General features: G+C 41.1%; 1 protein-coding gene across 1 annotated transcript; it reads left to right on the forward strand.

Moving 5' to 3' along the window:
• The first annotated feature begins 1,802 nt into the window (after window positions 1-1,802).
• SHCBP1 (SHC binding and spindle associated 1) lies at window positions 1,803-19,845 on the forward strand. Its single transcript, XM_068150601.1, has 13 exons — window positions 1,803-1,908; window positions 2,547-2,714; window positions 3,298-3,413; window positions 4,250-4,458; window positions 5,496-5,588; window positions 8,998-9,231; window positions 9,324-9,492; window positions 10,481-10,601; window positions 13,539-13,670; window positions 15,174-15,292; window positions 16,047-16,133; window positions 16,473-16,614; window positions 17,345-19,845. The coding sequence occupies exons 1-13, from the start codon at window positions 1,836-1,838 to the stop codon at window positions 17,662-17,664; spliced, it is 1,983 nt and encodes a 660-aa protein (XP_068006702.1). The 5' UTR covers window positions 1,803-1,835; the 3' UTR covers window positions 17,665-19,845.
• The last annotated feature ends 861 nt before the right edge of the window (window positions 19,846-20,706 follow it).

Below are 20,706 nucleotides of genomic sequence, written 5' to 3' on the forward strand. Positions count from 1 at the left end.
TGAAAACTGAACAAATAGGTGTTAATGGAGTCCTGATGAGTTCCTGGATTCATTGTAGCTATCTAGAGAAAAAGTAATCCAAGCATTTAAATAATATGGGAATCTACATATCCATAACTTTACAGTTCTAAGTTAAATGATACATAAAGTTATATGTACAGGCAAGATTGTGGGCCCAAGGCTTATAAATAAATATGTAAAGATGTAGCAGCAGTTATCTAGGCTATCTTTGGCATTCTGCCTTGCCTGTCTGTTATTTAGCCTTTTTTTTTTTTTCCCTGTCGTGTTTGCTATTTCTGTCTAGTCATTCTGATAGTCTCTCTTCATTCTAACTGTTGAAAAGAGTCCAAGGCAAGGAAGATCCCACTAGGGTAGGGATTAGACCTAAGCACCTTTAAAAGATGACTGTCATCTTGGTGGAATACCCCTTTTTCAGTACTTCATTGTTGTCATGGAAGATGTTATTGCTGTTCTTCCATTATCCAGGTTTAGCAGGGACAAACTCTCAATTCTTAGTTACTTAAAACTTACCAATTTACAGACATTTAATTTGCAAACACACTGCTTTGAAGGGTGGCATTACCACAAAAAATAAGCTTGGAGGGGCAGTGGGGTGGTGGGATTTGGAAGTTTTAGTGTAGTTTTGTAACTAATAGAAGAAAACTACATGAATATGGTTAAACATGCAGCCCCAGCATAATGGTTAAATTCTGATAGCAGAAAAGTCTCAGGGACTAAGACTCTTCTGGGGTTACGAAAAGCAAGGGTTGATTTCAGTGGACCTACAGCAGCTGAGACTGGTGTAATGCCAGGATGAATAGGGCTGTGGGTTTATTCTAAATATCCAAACTGCTGTAGGCATTGCACTGCTGTTGCAAAAGCAATTAATATTTGGCAAATAAAGATGAAGAAACTTCGACCTGGCAGCTGTTTAATCGTGCTGTTAGAAATCTAAGGCAGCCCCCTCGTGGCCATTGATGTTTTGAAGCAATTGTTTCAAGACCCGTTTGAAAACAGCCGTTGTTTGGAGGAGAAATGAGTGCTTCCTGATTTAACATTTCTGCTGTAACAATTGTTAAAGGTGCTGATAACATCAACAGCCTGTGGTGACAATGCAGGTCAAAACCAGGTTTTGGGTGAAAGTGATCTCAAGTGGTTGAATTGCCAGGAGCAGCTCTCTTAAGGCTTGGCCTACAGCTGGATCCCTAAATCCCTGGCTCCAGCACTAGTGTTACATGAGCAGACTCTACTGTCCCAAATCAGTTTTCTGTCGCAGGACTCTGATCCCGGTTCTTTGACCTGCATTGCACATTGGGCAGCACACTCTTCTCCTTTGGGGAGATTGTTGGTTTTCCACTTTATGTATCTGCGGCTGTGCTTGACTGCTCCTTCTCTTAGTGCGCTGAGGAGACCCCTCTCCGTGGGGACAGAAACACCACTGGAGTCTAAGCCCCATTGCGGAGAGATGCTGCCCTTCCTTCCGGCGCGTCGGTGTTTTGTTCTGCAAGAATGGGACAGATGTGTCGCTTTGGTTATGACTGACAGGTGAAGGTTTTTAAGCATTCCGTTTTGTTTCAGTCTCTCCGGCTGACACCCGACTCCAGAAAGAGCGCGACCATCCACAACGATCTCTGCCGCTGGGCACAGCAGCGGGTAACGAGCACACCCCAGGCCCGCCCGGCCCGCCCCAAGGCAGTCCCAACGGCCCTGGCACCGCCGCCCGCCCGCGGCTGCCGCTAGCCAATCGCAGCGGCCGCTGCCGGTGACGTTGCAGGGGAGAAGGGCCGGGGAAGTTTGAAATTTCCGCGGGCGGAGGCGCACGGGGAGGCGGGAGCATGGCTGAGTCGGGGGCGCTGCTGGCACCGAGCAGCGCCGATCTGCAGCAGTGCGTTGAGGAGGCGAAGACAGGTAGGGGTTCCCTGTCCCAGGCAGCTGGGAGCCACCAACGGCCAGGTGTGTCCAGGCGCCGTCGCCTGTTTCCCTGCCGGCTTACGTAGAGCGGCGTCGAGGGGCCGGGGCTGGGGTATACCTGCGCAGGCACATATCCCACCTGGAAAAGGGAGAGAGGAGTCGCGGGAGGGTCGCTGGTGCCGCCCGTCTCGTTTTAGGGCTGTTCGGGGCTGCTTTGGCTGGGGCTCGGATAATTCTACAGAGAGAGACTGTTCGGCCTCCCCTGCCGTGCTGCTTGGCCAGCCTTACGGGGACAATGTTTCTTGTCTTCAGCCCGCCCTGTGTAGCTGCAGTGCCTAAGGCTAGCCTCAGGCTGCGGCTCTGCTTTCCCCAGGCTCCAAGACTGCTGGTGCGTGCCGTAGGGACTAGGAAATAGTGCCCTGCGAGGGAACGGAGGATGTTCTCGGATACCAAATCACTTTACGAATCTATAAAGTAACCAAGTAATTATCCTTCACTAAGGATAATTTAAGATGTGTTGTAGAAAGTAGGTTCGTGGTATAACTGGGACTGAACAGAAATTCTTTGGTAATAGAGGAGCGATGATAGCCTTGAACTGACTGTGGGGTTTGCTTTGTTCCCACTCTTCTTCCCAGATCTGCTCCAGGAAGATGATTTCTGCAGTGATTATGGCAGTCATGACAAACCAGGAACTGCTTTAGGAAGGACTGTGCCTGATAGTAATGTGCTTTTTCCAGATACTTTTCATACTGATCATCTTTTGTTTTATGAGCGCTTTAAAGCTTACCAGGATTACATCTTAGGTAAGTAATTTCTGAGTAGAAAAGAGCATACAGTCAGGTTTCCTGTGAGTGTTTAGATGATCCAGTTTGAATGGACTCAATTTTGTATTAAATGGCATGAGATGCTCTTAATAACAGGGACTAGAAAAGGTGTAGTGTGCTACTGTAACGTATACTGTAACCTTAGCTGCTCTAGCTAGTGGCCTGAGGGGCAATGGTTTTATCAGTAAATAAAAAGGTGCTAATAGTGGATTCTAGGCCTTCATTTTAACTGGTCTGGCTAGAATTTTTTTTTTGTATGTTATAAGAGTGTTTAAGAAAGGCACAGATCACAGATACTTAACACCACTGGCACTTAAGCCTTCAGTACCAGAAAGGCTGAGTACTGGACTTCTTCCAGAGAAGAACAAATGAGATGACTCTTCTGCTCTCTCAGTATAGTGAGACAGAAGAAATACTGATAGTTATGAGCAAGATAGAATGAAGTCCAACTTAAGATGTGGCAGACGAACTCTTCAGCTATGGCGACTGTCATTTTCCAGTGATCTGCATGCCTTTTTTTCAATTTCCTTGCATAAAAGTACTGTCTTCAATTTCTTTTTAGCTGACTGCAAAGCTTCTGAAGTGAAAGACTTTACAGCTGAGTACCTGGAGAAGGTCATTGAACCATCTGGATGGCAGGCAGTCTGGCGCACTAATGTGCTTGAGGTCCTTGTTGAGGTAAATGGAATACAATTGCTCAGGCATTTGTCTCCAATTAACACAATTTACCTCTCCAACAGACAGATCACTTATCTCTGAAGTTTATGAGCTGATAGACAGTGGTAGTGTTTTTATATCTAATTGCCAGTGGTGGCTAGAGCCATTGGAGTTTTTTCAAAGTGCTCCTTTCTTGAAAATGGAAGGAGGAACACTAAGTCAGTGCTGGTGAGCTGTGAGGTAGAGCTATTTGTACATAGAGTTATCATTATAATTTCCCTTTTAACCCACCTTGGTATTGACAATAGCTCTTCTCTGTTGCATGCTTCTGCCATAGACCCACTGAGGGTTTCTGGTTTGGTATACTTTTTCTAGGCCTGTCAGTGTCCAAGTGAAATATCTTTGTGCAATCCTTGGATGTTCCATTTTTAGCTCAGTTAGTGACAAATGGCTTTCACTGGCCCAAGCTAACTCTTTAGATTGTTTGTTTATTGTGGACACTTTGCAAAATGAACTCCAAAAGAGTCCCAAAGAACTGTAAGGTATTGATTTGTCTGAGTCTGAGGATGCTGGTTTTCACCTGTTTAAAAAAAAAAAAGAAAAAACCCCAAATTGATAAGCAGCTTACTAGCCTTGTATGAGTATTATGAGGGATTTGAACAGTTTTAAATGTGGGAAAGTCTCTAGATCTGTGATCTGGAAAAAAAATTCCAGGCTCATCACTGCAGCTGAAAGGATTCTTTGCTGCAATGTACATTGGTTTGTGTGGGTCAATGGGCAGTGTGGCCTGCTGACTTATGCACTTCATGTTAGCCATTCTTCAGCTCTATGGTTCTGAGAACTATTTGTTCCAACAGGTTGTTGATGTGGAGTACTCTGCCCTGAAAGCAGTTGTGCGACTCAGTGAGCCTTTCCTGTGTGAATCACAGGATAGCACCTTTACCTCTGAGTGCGTGCAGAAACTGCTGGAGCTGAAGGAGCGTCAGATACCACTACAGGAGCTGTGGGTTGTGTATGATGAGTCAGGAGAGTTTGACCAGACAGCACTAGCTGTAGAGCATGTCAGGTAGGAAAATGCTCAACATTCAATTTTTTTTCTTGAACAATTGCACCCTGGGTGATGCCCTGAGTTCTTGTGGTCATACTGGCAGCTCCACAAGCCAAGCTTTCTGAAGTTGTCTAATGATGGATTTTCCAAGGAGACTGCTCACAAAGATAATCTCTGTCCTCTGCAGCTACACAACTACAAGGTATGTTTAGCTGCAGCTTATTGTCACTGTCACACTTCTGTGCCAAAGGAGAGGAAAAAAATAATTGTGTTGCTTTCCTCCTTCACTCCAGATCTTCTTGAACTGTATCAGTTTCAGGTTCTAGTGTAGTGTTCCTTTTGCTTCTCCAACATTTTTTTTCTTTCTTCTGTTTTTCTGCATTTTGCCTTTTTCACCAAATTTGCTGTTTATTCTTCAGGTGTTTGTTCACATCTTATTTGTTTTATTTTATTTACCTTTCTTTCTCTTTCAACCTCCCATGCTTTCATATAACCATGCTGTTTGAAAGCTGTCTACAAGTAGCCAGTAGAACTGGATGAAAAAGCAAAAGTAGGAGGAATGGTTTTCCTGTCCAGAACTGTGTGAGTTTCAGAAGTGGTGAGTGCAGGAGGGAAAGGAGAGACACATTCTGTTGAGAATACTTCAGTCATAGAGATCTAAGATTGGGTGAGAGAGGTAGTACTCATTGTCAAAAAGAAAGCTTAGCTGAAGAATTCCTGACCAAAACCAACAAGCCTCAAGATCATAAGAGTGTAAGTCTAGTGTTCAAATGCATCTTTTAGAGTTCACTCTCATTTGTTTTATTAAAGTGGGACTCAGGCTATTATGAATTTTCAACTTCTATATACAAGAAAACCTTTATGCAGGTGAAGGACAAGAAAGATAATTGCTCTGTATACTAACAGTTTACAGAACAGTAACATGGAGCTGGAGAGAGGTAATGCTTTGTGATTAAATTATCAAATTGGTTATAGTCATGTTTCCAGTACAGTTGTCTCAGCACAGGCAAATGTGGCCTCCTTTGTGTGATTAAATACTTACTTTACTTCAAAAGGTTCTTCTACCAGTGCATCTGGAGGACCTGGGATGAGGAGGAGGAGGATGATTTTGATTACTTTGTGCGATGCGTTGAGCCTCGACTGAGACTGTAAGTGGAACACCTTTTGATGTTATTAGAGTAGAACCACAGGAATGTTGGAGTTGTGACACAATGAGGTTTAAAAACCCCTACTCGTTCACTAGTAAGTCAAAGTGAGTTTGTTCTAACAACATTCATTATCTGATAGTCAAAATTTTGTATGTAAAGAAGGTACTGTGGAAGTTGCCTCACGATTTCTGAACCCTGTTTTTCCCAGTAATCCTTAACCTTCCATCAGATGGCACTCCAAACCCAGCTAGAGTCTTCTTTGAAGCACAGGCGTACCAATTGTAATCCTAATTAAAGTTACTGTGGGATGCTCTGGTACCTCTGGGCATAGAATAAAAACCAGAATGGAACTGAATGTAAACAAAACCTTGCAGATTGGTCATGCTGAAGGATGAATGTGTGTATTTCTTTCCCTAGTGGGATTAGTCTGCGTTAGGTTTTCCAAAGGTGAATTTTTAAGGCTGTTCTGCCATATGGAACTGAGGCAGTGCACAAGGACACAATCTGCTTGTATTTTTGAGTGCTAGATAAACAAAGCACACCAGAAAACATACCTTGAACAAATAGTTGAAAAGTGATTCTTGCTGTAGGTTTTCCTCTGAGATTTGACACACTGCTCATGAGAGTTACTTCTGAGTTCCTTCACTTGTAACTTAAACTTCCAGATATTCATGATGCTGTGTTATGCAGATCCAGGTTTGATGCTGGGGAGCTACATAAATAGCAAACATGCTGAAAGTACATTCTATTGATGCAAAGTGTGTGTGGCGGTTGGAACCAGATTAGGTCCCTTCCAACCTAAACCATTCTATTAACCTGTAAAACTGTGAGGAGTGGCTGGCACATCATCAAACTCTGCTGCCATTCAGCAAAACCTGGACAGGCTGGAGAGCTGGGCAGCGGTGAACCTCATGAAGTTCAACAAGGGCAAGTGTGGAGTCCTGCACCTGGGGAGTAATAACCCCCTACACTAATCCAGGCATGGGGTTGACATGCTGGAAAACAGCTCTGCAGAAAAGAACCAGAGTGTGATGGTGGATGAGAAGTCTACCCTGGGCAGCAATGTGCCCTTGTGGCCAAAATGGCCAATGGTCTTCTGGGGTGTTCTAAGAAGAATGTAGCTGGCAGGTCATGGGAAGTTTTCCTCCCCCTCTACTCTTCCTTGGTGAGGCTGCACCTGGAATATTGTGTCCAGTTCTGGGCTCTCCAGTTCAAGAGGGAGAGGGAAATACTGGAGAGAGTCTGACAGAAGGGCCATGAGGATGATTAGGGGACTGGAGCATTTCTGTCACAGGAAGAGGCTGAAAGACTTGTAGCTCTTCAGCCTGGAGAAGAGTAAGACTGAGAGGGGATCTTAGCAGTGTTGATAGGTATCTAACAGGTGGAGGTCATGAGGATGGGGCTGGGCTCTTTTTAGTGGTTCCCAGTGATAGGACAAGGGGAAATGGCAATAGACTAGAACACAGGAGTTTTTGCTTGAACTTAAGGGAAAACATCTTTACTTTGAAGGTGATGGAGGCCTGGTACACGCTACCTAGAGAGGTTGGGGAGTCACCTTCTCTGGAGACTTTCAAAACCCACCTGGACACCTTCCTGTGAAACCTGATCTAGGTGAACCTGTGTTAGTAGAGGGGTTAGATAAGATGATCTCCAGAGGGCACTTCCAACCCCTATCATTATGTAATTAGAGAACATTTGTAACCTCCCCTGAAGTGCTATTTACAATATGGCATTACATAAGCTAGGATATAGCACATGCTTTACAAATAGAATTAGTATAATTACCCAGACTATGAAAATGGCTGCGGGCCTCTCTGAATTTCAGACAGGACACAATATGACATGTGAGGACTCACATTTGCCTGTGTTTTTCTGAGATCACACAAATTAAGGCAGAAGTGTTATATATGGAAATTGTATGCCTTTCTGCAGTGTTTATGCTGCAGAAAATAGCTATTCTGTTGAGTTTCTGGAGTCTGATGGAGACTGGGGGGAAGGAAACCAGAATGCAATGATGTGCCATGGAATAATGTCTTCAGTTTTTTGCAATAACTTGCAGCCATTTTAACAAGCATGCAGAACAGTTAAACTGTGTCTTTTAGAAGAAAAGTAAATGTTATCCTTTCTTATATTTCCATATCATACTTGATATAAAGGCTATCCTCCAAGCTACACCGTTGTTGGTGCTATCCTGTGTTGAGATCTAAGCACTGATGTATCAGTGCAGAAATTAATGCATGGCAACATGTACTTTTCAGATCTCTGAGCACTATTAATGAGAACAGTATCATTACACTGCACATCAGGTTGTACTAGTCTTCTGAGGCAAGTAAAGTCATGTGAATTGTTTAACTAAAGCTTGAAAACACAAGGTAGTTTTAGGCACTTTCTTATTGACCAGCTTTCAACTGTTATAGCCGAATACTTACAACATAGTTTACTTCAGGTATTTTATACTTCTGTATCACTATAAACTCTGCTGTTAATCATGCTCCACTGTGTTACACTGTCTCTGATAATCCTGTTGCCAAAATTTTATGAAGCTCTTTGTTTCTGCTCACCCTGTTTATTGGAATTGTATAGATACTGACTGCTTTGATTAAAAATTCTCTTTTAAAGAACTTCTGAAAGTTGAGGGGGTGCCTTGGCTGGTATTTCATGTAGCCTCTTGAATAGCCTCTTGTTCAGCTGGTTCCCTATAAAAACTGTGTGAGATAATTAAATCTTGTTTGCATCATTAATTGCTGTCCAGTTTTCTTATAGTGACCATGATTGGGCCTATGTGATTGGCCCTTGAGTTCTTGGCACTGTCTAGCTGGCAGATGTCCTTATCTTTCTGACTTTGGCAATGCAGCTTCGGGCTGGCATTTTCTGGTCTGCTCTTTCATATGTAGAGAATACTCTTGAGATACTGCAAAAATCTACTATGCAATGCCTTCAGATTCTCAGTTTATCTGTCTTGCTTATTCTGCATTTTGTGTTTTTTCTTTGTCCATGTAGTTGCTTAGATTGTGGCTGATGGAGATGTCACATTGTTCTATTTCAGACATGATTTTTTCAGCTTTTCCAATAAATGCTTAAAGCTAGATTAATTTTTATATCTAATTACTTCCTCAATTCTTACTTTTTGGCTTTTTGTTGTTTTGTTTTTTATAGCTATGCTTATGCCTTTGTTTTAGAGTGAGCTTTGGTAATTTTTCGAGATGGATGGACAACTACATGAATTAATGGTTGTATCTGTTCAGAGGTTTGGTTTTGTTGCTTTCAAATAAGAACGAGCAGCCTTGATGTAGACTGCAGAGAATCTTGACTGAAGTACTGGTGCAGAACTCCTCAGATTCTCCAGGCTTATATTTGATCTTTCAAAATTGTAGATGTGGAATACACTGACCCCTTGCTTGAATTGCAGGCATTATGACATTCTTGAACACCGTGTGCCTTCGGGGCTTGTAGCTGATTACCAGAACTTGTTGTCTCAATGTGAAGAGCTTTACAGGAAGTTTTTAAATGTGAGGAGCAGCATTTCAAGCAGTGATTTGGATTCGGAAATAGAAAACGTCTCCATGGTGGAAGGACTAAAATTGTATGAGAAAATAGAGCACTTAAAACAGAAGCTAAAGATAATTGAGAATCCTCTGCTGAGGTAATTGGTGGGTTTGTGCAAGGAGGGCCATATGGGAAGCTACCCACAGATGCTCTTTGCTGAAGAAAACTGATGGCTTTGCTCTTTTTTAGGTATGTGTTTGGCTACCAAAAATACAGTGGTCTCCAAGCTAAAGGACTGAGACCAATGGGTACCAAGATCACTCATGTGGTATCATCAACCATGATGGCAAGTCTGCTGCAGTCTTTGATGAGGGACAAACTTTGCCCTAAATCTTGTGGTGAAGAACTAGAAATACAGGTACAGTAACAGGAGTTGTCTGTCTGCTAATACTATTCCTCAAGAAACAGTGTGGAAGAGTAAGTAGTTGTGTGCAAGATATTACATTTGCACAGTTCCTTTTTTCAGTTCAAAAAAGCACTGTAATTTAAACAGTAAATGGTAAGACTGGATGATACAAATAATTTCATTTGTCTGCTGAAGAAAAATGTTGTTCTGTTGTTCCAGTTCTGTGTAGAAGATACAATTACAGTTAGGTTTAGTTTCAGTGAATTGAGGCAGGACTTAGCACTTCAGCAGTTAAGAACAGTCTTGGACTCCTTGGGCCCAAATGAAATTACTTGTTACATTCTGATCAAGTTCATGAATTACAGATAACCTAAATGGAGCCATGTGGAAGGTCCTGGATTAATTTTGGGGCTACAAATTAGATTCTCTGGCTCAGCAATTGAAAAATGCTCTCGCTATGTTTATCCTGGAGCAGTAAATGTGCAGTGTTTCTGTATACTTGTTTATCCTTCAGTGCAGAATTCCCCTGAATAGGCCTGCCCTCTTTGAGAAAAAGGACTATGTGGACCTGCCATTTATATCCAAGCTCAGTTTTGGGGTGACTTGCAGCTGAGCAAAGAGTTATGTCAGTGTCCAGACCAGCTTGTCGGTTGTTTGTTTTCTTTACCTTCTGCCATCAATTTCTCCAGTAATTCATAGGGAGGCTCAGTTCAAATGTTGGCCTAGATCCAAGGCCATATTGAGGTTTGCTTTCTGGTGCATGTGCTCTTAAATCTTTGTTTCTGCCCTAGTTTTCTCATGGGGGAATGGTCATGACATAAAGCAAAGAAATGAGGTTCCTCGAGCTAAAAGCAGAAATTACACATTATTGATGCCATTAGAAAGGGTTTCTTTGAAGCAAAAGTGACAACATTTAATTGAAAGGCAAGATTTTAGGGCATAAATACATCTAGTTTTATAGCATTCTCCAGAAGCTGAATGTATTATTTGTCTTTTACAGTTTCACAATGATCCACTGACAGCTGTAAATGCCTGTTATGAAGGAGACAAAGTCATCATCTGTCCTGGTCATTATGTGGTAGATGGCGTGTTCTGCATTGCTGATTCAGTTCAACTAGAAGGTAGAAAGTTCTCTAGCACAGAGACTTTTAAAACCGTGATCTGAATGTCTTAAGCTAGCTCTGCATACAAGGGTTGACTTTTTGCAGAGTTTGGCAACAGCATTTGCTTTTTTCTTGAAAGTGTTCCCCGTTCTGCTTGTAAACTGTCTAATGCAGGATGGAGTAAGCTGTTTCATCAGCCACAATTACTTCTGCAGACTTCGCTGAATGTTAATAAATTCATCATTCCCCCTCTATTTGTCAGGATAAATCCGGATTATATAGATAGAGAGGATTCAAGAGATACATGGCAGACTTGATCTACTATTTATTTGTTTTTAAATCTAGGAATTGCAAAAGTGATTCTGAGAGCATTCAGGTTTTAGAATCATTAACTTTAAAGTACTTGAGAGATGTCCTTGTTCTTTGCATGTCTTAATCTGCTTCAGAGGTTTATTCGGACTCACTGCCAGTATAGCACAGTTGAATACAGAGGGAAAGAGCCAAGTGTAACTGGAACTTAGTTTATGGCACTTACTGCATGTCTGTTATGTGTGTGTGGGCTACCAATGTGAATCTGCATTATGTGAAGCATGTGGGTAGGGAAGAATCTGTAGATTTAATGTGTGTCTTTCCTAGAAATAGAAACAGCATGCAACTGCATTTTTCTTGCAAAACGTTTGTTCTAAATACTTTTGCCTTGTCTAGGATATGGTGCTGTCTCTTCCCTGCAATTCTCAGTGTAATTCCTCTGATTTGTATTGCAACAGTGTGCATGTCTAATAATCTGTATATCACTGGGGCTTCTGCAGCTGTTCAGATGCTTATTTAGCTGTGTTATCTTGTCAAAACTTCTTAATGGGAAGAAGGCTGAGAGTTTAATTTCCTGCTGTTATTTTCTTGTTGTCCTTGTTCTGTTACTGTTGTTTTCTTTCTTGTCCTTCTCTCATGTATGTTTGGTTTATATAGATATGCAGGCTGATAGATACTATACCTGTAGGATAAAAGACCTCAGAGTGCTTTATCTGCAAGAATGACATTGTTCTCAAATTGTGTGGGGTGATATTTACTGCTTTTTAGCTTTGGGGAAACAGTAATATAAATGGTGAAAATGCAGACCTATTAAGCAGACCCATTAAAGATGAGCTGCTCTTTAAGGAGCAAGGCACTTAGGTATCTTCAGTATGACCCAATCTGAGTAATGAGTACATGTCAGGGTATTTAATCTTCTTACATGGACTCTTGTTAGAGAAGTTCTTATAGCAACAGTATCAGCTGAAAAATATTTGAAGTAGGAGCATCAAGACAAAAATTGCTGGCACTAATCTGAACAGCTGGCTGTTTTAGTGGTTTTCTTGGGATGAAGGAGTGACTCATCAGATGTAATGTCACTTTGGTTAGCAGAGCTTTTATTTTTCTCCAGCCACTGTGCAAGTCAGTACTAAAGTTGAAAGTATGAGGATTAGTAAATCAGGCATAAATTAAAACCTACCAGAACTAAATGAGGCTAAAGCAGTAGCAGCTGCAGGAAATTATGGAAAGGCTAACTTCTAACACTTGACAAAAATATGTAGCAAAGGCACCTAGGAGCTTCCGTTTAGCTTGTGCAGTAGTTGCTCAAGCTGCGTAGCCACCTGTAGCATCTGCTTCTCTGTGACTGGTGTTACTCGATGGCAATTGCCTTTAGTTCCCGTGGAGTCATTTAGCTTACAGCTAAGTGTACAGCTACAGTGATGCTGTGCATTGAACACCACTTGACAGCAGGTGACTCTTTGGCTTGTTACCATTTCCTTCTTACTACTTGAGCTGATGCTTCAGAGGTGAAGTATAAAGTAAGCTGAAAGAATGGCTGGAAGATCTGTGAGTAGTCTGTAGGACAGTTATTCCTAAAACTCTGGCCTTGGATGTTGACTTCTCTCTGTAGTGGTGTGAAGTGAAACTAGATGTGCAATCTGCTGTCCTGTGGTGTTCTGTTACATACTGGAAGTGAACTGCTGCATGTCACCCCCTCCCTAGGCTGACCTTAAATTGGTAGCAGAGGGAAAAGATTTCTAGATGTTACATTGTGAGTCACTTTGCATTTAGTCTGCTGTCTTAAATGTTTTGCTAACTCTTGTTCAAAGGTGGGTTGTTTTGGTTTCTTTTGTGTGGCTTGTTTGTTTTAATCTTCTGACTTGCACATTACAGTATTTATTTATGTACTTGGTTAGAAGCTAACATCCTGCTCAGGCACTTCTTATCTGAGCTTGCGTGTGGTTTCAGAAAATGATAGGACTCATGCTGCTTTAATAGATGTTGCATTATTGCTTTCCTTATCATGATTCTTGTCAGTGACAAGCAATAAAAAGTTTACATGCTCATAAATTTCCTTGTAAGTAGTTGAATGCTGACAACTGTAGATGGCTTAGTAAATCAATGTTGGCATGTGCTTGTGAAAGTTTTTCTAATCTGAATCAGTCTGAAACCAACACAGGAACATTGCCCAAGCTTCATTTAAATAGTAAGCTTCACTCAGCTTCCCTAACAATGTCAAGTCCTTTCTACTTGCTTTCTTGTGCTGTGGTGGCAACTGCCTTTTCCATTGTGCTCTTTAGACTTTCTGCCTGCCTTAGTGAACTTCTGTACTTTGCAAGCAGACTGCATGTGCCTGTCTGTCCATGGTTACTACATCTCCCTGGTCTGTTGTAACTTTTGGGACTGAGAACTTCAACTTTGGCAAATGTGAGGTGTTACCTTTTTGTTCAGCTGTCTAAAATAACTTTGCATTTTATTGTATGTTATCAAGGTAACTCTTGAGTTTGGTTTGGGGTGCCTGTGCCTCTTTAGAAAGGGGATGTAAAGTGTAGCCTGACTGCTGGATGGAAAACTATTCAAGATTTGATTTCCATGTGTTCTGTACCGATTAACTGACTGCTAACATTTATTCGTCAAACTTGCATCTTTCACCTCTCCTATAAGGCTATGGCCTGCCAGATGACATTGTGATAGAAAAACAGGGGAAAGGTGACAACTTTATTGACTGCACAGGAGCTGATATAAGGATCTCTAGTTTGAAGTTAGTACAACATGATGCCGTGGAGGGGATTTTAAGTAAGTATAAAAGCATCTTGACTTTGCTAGTTAATACTTTGTCTCAAGAGGCATTTTAAACATGCTAACATGTTGAAGATGTTAACATGTACACAGGTGTTAACAAGTATTTAATATCTTACTAATTCAAAAGTCTCTTAGGAATGCAATGACAAAAATAGTCACTATCAATTTTTAAAAATCAAAATTCAGGCTGGATGTGAGGAGGAAGTTCTTCACCATGAGAGTGGTGAAGCCCTGGAATGGGTTGTCCAGGGAGGTGGTTGAGGCCCCGTCCCTGGAGGTGTTTAAGACCAAGCTGGATGAGGCTCTGGCCAGCCTGATCTAGTGTGGGGTGTCCCTGCCCATGGCAGGGGGGTTGGAACTAGATGATCCTTGTGGTCCCTTCCAACCCTGACTGATACTATGATACTAAAAGCTCCAAAACTTCTAAGATGAATATGGTATTCCCTTGCAGCAGTGTTTCTACTCACACTAGATTAATAGCATGAGCTCAAAACGTGCATGAACATATTATTTTACCTGCAGTGTATTGTTTCAAAATAGTCATTTATTCACACTGCAGAAATACTAGAAGCTCATCTGTTCATAGGAGTGGTTAACCTTTCCATAACTGTTAGGGGCAGATGTTAGTCAGTTAGAGGGTAGAAAGGCTCTGCAGAGGGACCTCGACCGACTGGACAGATGGGCACAGTCCAATGGGATGTCATTCAACAAGTCCAAGTGCCGAGTGCTGCACTTTGGCTACGGCAATCCCATGCAAAGCTACAGGCTGGGGTTGGAGTGGCTGGAGAGCTCCCAAACAGAGAGGGACCTGGGTGTGCTGATCGACAGCCACCTGAATATGAGCCAACAGTGTGCCCAGGTGGCCAGGAGGGCCAATAGCATCCTGGCCTGCATTAGGAATAGTGTGGCCAGCAGGAGCAGGGAGGTCATAGTGCCCCTGTACTCTGCTTTGGTTAGGCCGCACCTTGAGTACTGTGTCCAGTTCTGGGCCCCTCAGTTTAAGAAGGACATCAAAACACTTGAACGTGTCCAGAGAAGGGCAACAAGGCTGGTGAGAGGCCTTGAGCACAAGCCCTATGAGGAGAGGCTGAGGGAGCTGTTTAGCCTGGAGAAGAGGAGGCTCAGGGGTGACCTCATTGCCCTCTACAACTACCTGAAAGGTGGTTGTAGCCAGGAAGGGGTTGGCCTCTTCTCCCAGGCAACCAGCATCAGAACAAGGGGACACAGTCTCAAGCTGCACCAGGGGAGGTTTAGACTCGAGGTGAGAAGGAAGTTCTTCACCGAGCGAGTCATTCGTCATTGGAACGGGTTGCCCAGGGAGGTGGTTGAGTCATCGACCCTGGAGGCGTTCAAGGGGAGATTGGACGTGGCACTTGGTGCCATGGTCTAGTCATGGGGTCTGTGTTGATAGGTTGGACTTGATGATCCTTGAGGTCCTTTCCAACCTATGTGATACTGTGATACTGTAATTTAACAGTGTTTGTTTTCTGTGTGTAGATGTCCATCAAGGGAAAACCACCCTGGAGAATTGTGTGTTACAATGTGAAACTACAGGCATAACAGTACGAACATCAGCTGAACTACTAGTGCAGAAGTCAGATCTGTATGGTGCCAAGGTACAAATTCTTAATGTTGGCTTATTGCTTAGATAAAAATAAAGGCTTTTGCTTGGAAATAATACATTTGGTAATGGGGTGACTTCTGTTGTTCATGGAAGAACCTTTACAAATTCATTTTGGATAGCCACGTGTTACTAAGCTTAAGAGATTGGTCTCAGTGGTCTTGTAGACTCCAATAGCATCTAGAATGAGGTGTCTCATGCAGATCTGTGTGTGATATGAACATGATGTAACAATGGGAGATCTTTGAAATAATCATTATGATGTGGCTGGATTGATTTATTTTTAAAATTCTTGCTGCACATGACTTTCAGTTTTCTCTGCTCATATGTTTTTTTTCTTTTTCATAAAAACTTGGATTTGTTCTGTGAATGATTGACCTTTTTGGACACCTTGTCTATTAATTCTTACAGAAGGATGATAAATGCAGAATTGAACTTTAATTAGGATAATCTGAAGAGTGTTGGGATTGTTGAGTATTGAGGTGGATGACTAAAGAAGAAGCAAGCAATGTTGATGCAGTGCAGTTACTCCCTTTAAAGCTTTTAGGAATTGGTGGCAATATTATTGATGAGGCCTCTTACCTTCAATGTGGCTGCTTAAGTTGGTTAAGGCTGTCAAGCTGGAATGATGATACAATTTTGCATTGCACAAACTGGTAGATGAACACAAAGATCTGCTATAGAGTTATCAAGTTAAATTGGAAATGTGATGGAACTATCTGTGAACTGCTATCAATTTTATCTTGCAGGGTGCTGGTGTGGAAATATATCCAGGTAGTATATGCACCCTGCTAGACAATGGCATACACCACTGCAAGGAGGGAATACTTATAAAGGTCAGTTCAAGGCAGAATGTTCTTGCTTTTCAAAAGCTTTTCCTACTATAATTCATGCAGATAGTTGCATTTAAGTTAGCTTTATAGCCTTGCTGCCTTATGGTAGAACTCCTGTGTCACGTAGGATGGTGATGGTACTTGTTTGCCTCGTATTGGTCCACCATAGCAGTATACTTACTTAACTTCTTATCTGCAAGGAAGAAAATGCCTTTTGCAATGTCACTTGCATAGGCAAAGAATAATGTTCTAGCAAATACCTATAAATTCTCCTGTGAACTGGAAGATTTTCCATCCCTTCAGCTGAAAGTAACATTCTGGATTTCCATTTCTTTGCTGTAGAACTTTTTAGATGAACACAATGATGTTCCCAAGATAACCATGGTCAATAATATGATCCATAATAATGAAGGATATGGTGTAGTCCTGGTTAAACCAGCAATATCCTGTGATGTAAAGAATGCTTCTGCAGAGACAACAAAAGGTATCTCTTTTTTTTTCTCTTCTTAGAAGGAAGTCCTCAAACTAGTAAATCTAGTGTACCCAGGTTTTTTGATTGCATCATTCATAATCAAGTCTCTTAAATATTTTGATAATGTCTAAACAGATTTAGCAGAAATATTTCTTCGTAACTTTCAGAACACTGGAATTTTCAAAAGGGTGAACTTGTTGCAGAGAGATACTGTGCTACGTGATGTGTGTGCACTTCCTCTGTTAAGTCCTTAAGTGTCTGCTCTTTGTTCCCTGTGCTAAGCAGAGCCTGTGTGACTGCTGGCCTTCTTAGGTCATACAGAAACCAGCAGGAAAGCAAATACAGCTTCTCTTACAGCTTTTCTGCTTTTTGTTAGTTTTCCCCTCAGTTTTTCTTTCACGTGTTACAGCTGGGCTCTGCTCCTAGCACAATTATTTTTATGAATTTTCTCCTCTGCAATAAATAATGTGACAACTATTTCTCCTATGTCAAGCACTGCCCCTAAAAGCAATGTGTAAATCCTCTGTGATTTTGTATTATTATTATTGCTTGGCAACTTGAAGTCATCTTAAAGAACCTTTTTCCAAAACAGCTTGCGTGGTATTTGGAATATGGGACTGTCACTGAGTTGTTATCCCAAAAGTGGGTGGGATCAGGTGAAAACATTAAGACTAAAGAAAATATAATTCCAGGAGTTTTAAATGGTTTTCTGTGATGACATTGTTATTGCTTCCTGACTTAGGGAATACACACCCTACCCAGGCAGGTGCTGGGACAGCCTGTGTCGGGGGCTTCAGACAAGAACAACTATCTGAATGCATAACTGAGTTGGAGCTTTATGAGCAAGCTGAAATTTCTGAAGAAACTGAAGGCAATTATGAAATTGCAAATGAACTTGGGACTACTTCTGCAAAGAAGAACCAGATGCACAAGAAAAGACTGAGTGAACTGGGTATCACAGAAGCTGATGACAACTTAATGTCGCAGGAAATGTTTGTTTCTATTGTGGGCAATCAGTTCAAATGGAATGGGAAGGGAAGTTTTGGTACCTTTCTTTTCTGACTGATCTGACTCGTAATAGCATTGCAATAAGGTATTTGCACAAGCCATTTTCCCTGCAGCTTTCCAAGGAGTTAACCTGTGCCATTAGCCTTGCATAATGTCAATAAAATGTGACAAATATTTATTTATAGTGTATATATTGCATGTGGAAATTTTGCTGCATTGCTGCAAGTATGGATAACACAGTAGAAAACAACCCTCACAGGGAGATTGTGCATGTGTTCTACTAATCAGTGAGCTACTTCTTTCCTAGCTCTCCAGTGTTGTTTTTTTTATCCCCCATAATGAGAATAATAAAAAGGAAATCTTCAGAGAAAGAAGATACAGACTTCATCATGGAAGAGTGGACAAGTGTTCAGCAACTTGTGGTACATCTTTCTCCTTAGTTTTTAGTGTCATTCATCTGCAGCTCACTGCTATTAAACATTGACATACTTTTAATTTTTGTTTTTTTTACATTAAATAGAAACTAATGAAATGCCCTTCCTTATTGTAGTGCTTGGCTGCCATGTTTCATACTTGGGATTCCTAAAAATATAGCATTTGGAAGGGTAGCATAATTGAGCCTTCTGTGTTTTTCTTTGCCTAGCTGTTTATTTCAAACAGCTATCAGTGCCTGTGCACCTTTTCCTGAGGGAGGGAGAGCATCTAGCTAAATCCCATTAATCTGAATAAAGAGAAATCAAAATAATGTCTTTATTGGTGGTATTCAGACTGCCTTTCAGTGCATTATTGTAAAGCTTTTAAAACCACATGCCATTTGTAGCAGCTGCGGGTTTGGAAATGAATGGAAAATTAAAATTGCTTTCTCAACTGCAATCTTCTCCACCCACAGCTGTGAACATTCAGTGGCTCACTTGCACGGTGCATTAGTTTTCACTTGAGGGAAGGACTGTCTGATGGAGGACTCTTCAATTACAAATCTAGAAGCTGCCCTTAAATTTTTGTACTGTGTTCAAGAGCGAGCTTTTGAACTGGTATGTGAAATGTCTGTAGGAAAACACTAACTCAGAGTGATTCAGTATGTCTTATGAAACAGTCATACATGGTTTGAAGAAGAGCACATTGCCAGTGAAATGACTTTGGAATAATTTCTGAAAGCAGCCTAGCAGGCATATGCCTTCACCAGAAATGAATGCGTTGCCTAGAAGCGGATGTAATTAGTCTGCAGATTTTTCACTCTAGCCATTTTTAAAGTGAGATGACAATCAAAATTCACTCACTCTAGTAAGTAGCTGATAGAAAGGAAGGGAAAGCTGTAATTTACAAGCCTTTACACACACACGCACACACACATACATTATACAAACCACAGTGTTCATTGCAGCTTTGCTAGCCCACTGCTTCTGTTTTTATTCTGCTCGGGACATTTAACTTCAGAACTAAACTTTGCATTTTGATGAACGTAAATGCCACTGCAGTATTTCAACGTGCACAAACCCACAAATGTTTGCCACTTAGTGACTTTAAAGAAATACTTGAGTGAAGTGAAAGCCTAATGATAATACTGGCAGTATTTTCATAGCTTAAGCTATTCATTAGGTCACATGCCATGTTTCATGCTTTGATGTTGTCCCTTTATTTTCCAAGTGTAATCCTTAAAAGACTGGGACTAAAACCTAATTTTGTGGTTCTTTCATCTTTTCAAAACTAATTCTCAGTGAGCTGCCTTCTTGATGTATAGGTAGCATTTCTTTCCCTTGTACTTCATGTTAAGCCTGGTTTATCTCTTGACAGCCTCTTAGCTCTATTCTTTTAAAAAACAGCTTTACATTTATGAACATAATAAAAATGTGACTATTCTGCTTTCAGTGCTAGCACAGTTTTCCTTTCCTGTGCCAGATGCCAGTTGTGACTCTTGTGCCGGTCAAGTAACAAAATGTGAAAAGATGAGGCTGCTAGTACAACTTCCAGCCACTTCCTTGTGAGAACTGTATGATGAAATTGTGGTGAAATTTTAAGTCCCTTGGGGCTCAAGTGTCATTAGGGTTTGAATGGGGCCATCTCAATCTCAGAGTTCTGTCCTTCCAATTGCTTATGTCACCAATAAATGGAAGTTTCTTTTTTTGCAGCTTTAATTCCCTTTTGGAGTACAGAAAGAGAAATGCTTACAGGGAAAGACTTAACGCAAGGTTTGTACACTCAGCTTTGAGTGATGCATTTTGTTAGTGGATTATATATTTGAAATTAGAAAATCACTTCCTCTTTTGTAAAGTTTTCTTTTTTTTTTTTTGTCTTGCAGTTTAAAATTTTCTTAAGTTTCCTAATTTCTTCAAAGGTATCTGATGTTATAGCAATGACCAATGATCTGCATCTTAAATGAGATACTAATTCCAGAATCTAGCTGTTAGAAAAGCTGGAGAAAATACTGTCCAGAAATCTTTATGCATCTGCAAAATAACACTCCCAGCATGAGATCTCCTCATCCTATGTATCTAGTTGGTTTTGGACTTACTACATTTGACACTTACTAAATGTGCAATTAAGTTTTGCCCCTGGTTTCCCTAGTTGGTCTTGGCCTCATTTTATTGTTTGGCCTTTCCACTATTTATTCTTTTCTTAAATCTAGGCAAACTTGAGCTTTGTCTTAACCTTTTCTCTGTGCCTTTGTATCTTTACTGAGTAGATAAATTATTGCCACACAAATATTTCCAGGAGGAATAAGATGCATGCATCATTCATCATTCTTGTCCTGTCTTATCACACCTGAACCCTGACAGTAGTGTATGACAGATTGTATTAATCTCACTTTTCTGGCAGAAAATTGGATCTATATTCCTGCTTTCTGAATACCCTTTTCCCAAAGGATTCCTATACAACACAGATTCTGGTAATTAAGCACTGATATTTACATGTCTTCATCTAAGCTAGTAAAAATGATACATTTTACACAAGATTTTACAACTGTACTGTAAGCCTAGAGTATATGAAACAGCTTTTCAGGCAAATCTGTTGAGTTGGAGCTTCTAGTCTAAAACTCAGTAAGTGATTAATGAGAAAGCAAAATGAATAACTAGCTGTATATTTTCAAATACATGGAAA

Source organism: Melanerpes formicivorus, unplaced genomic scaffold, assembly GCF_026170545.1.
Source record: "Melanerpes formicivorus ecotype bairdi unplaced genomic scaffold, bMelFor1.0.p_v2 SCAF_20, whole genome shotgun sequence".
In the NCBI taxonomy this organism is placed as follows: Eukaryota; Metazoa; Chordata; class Aves; order Piciformes; family Picidae; genus Melanerpes; species Melanerpes formicivorus.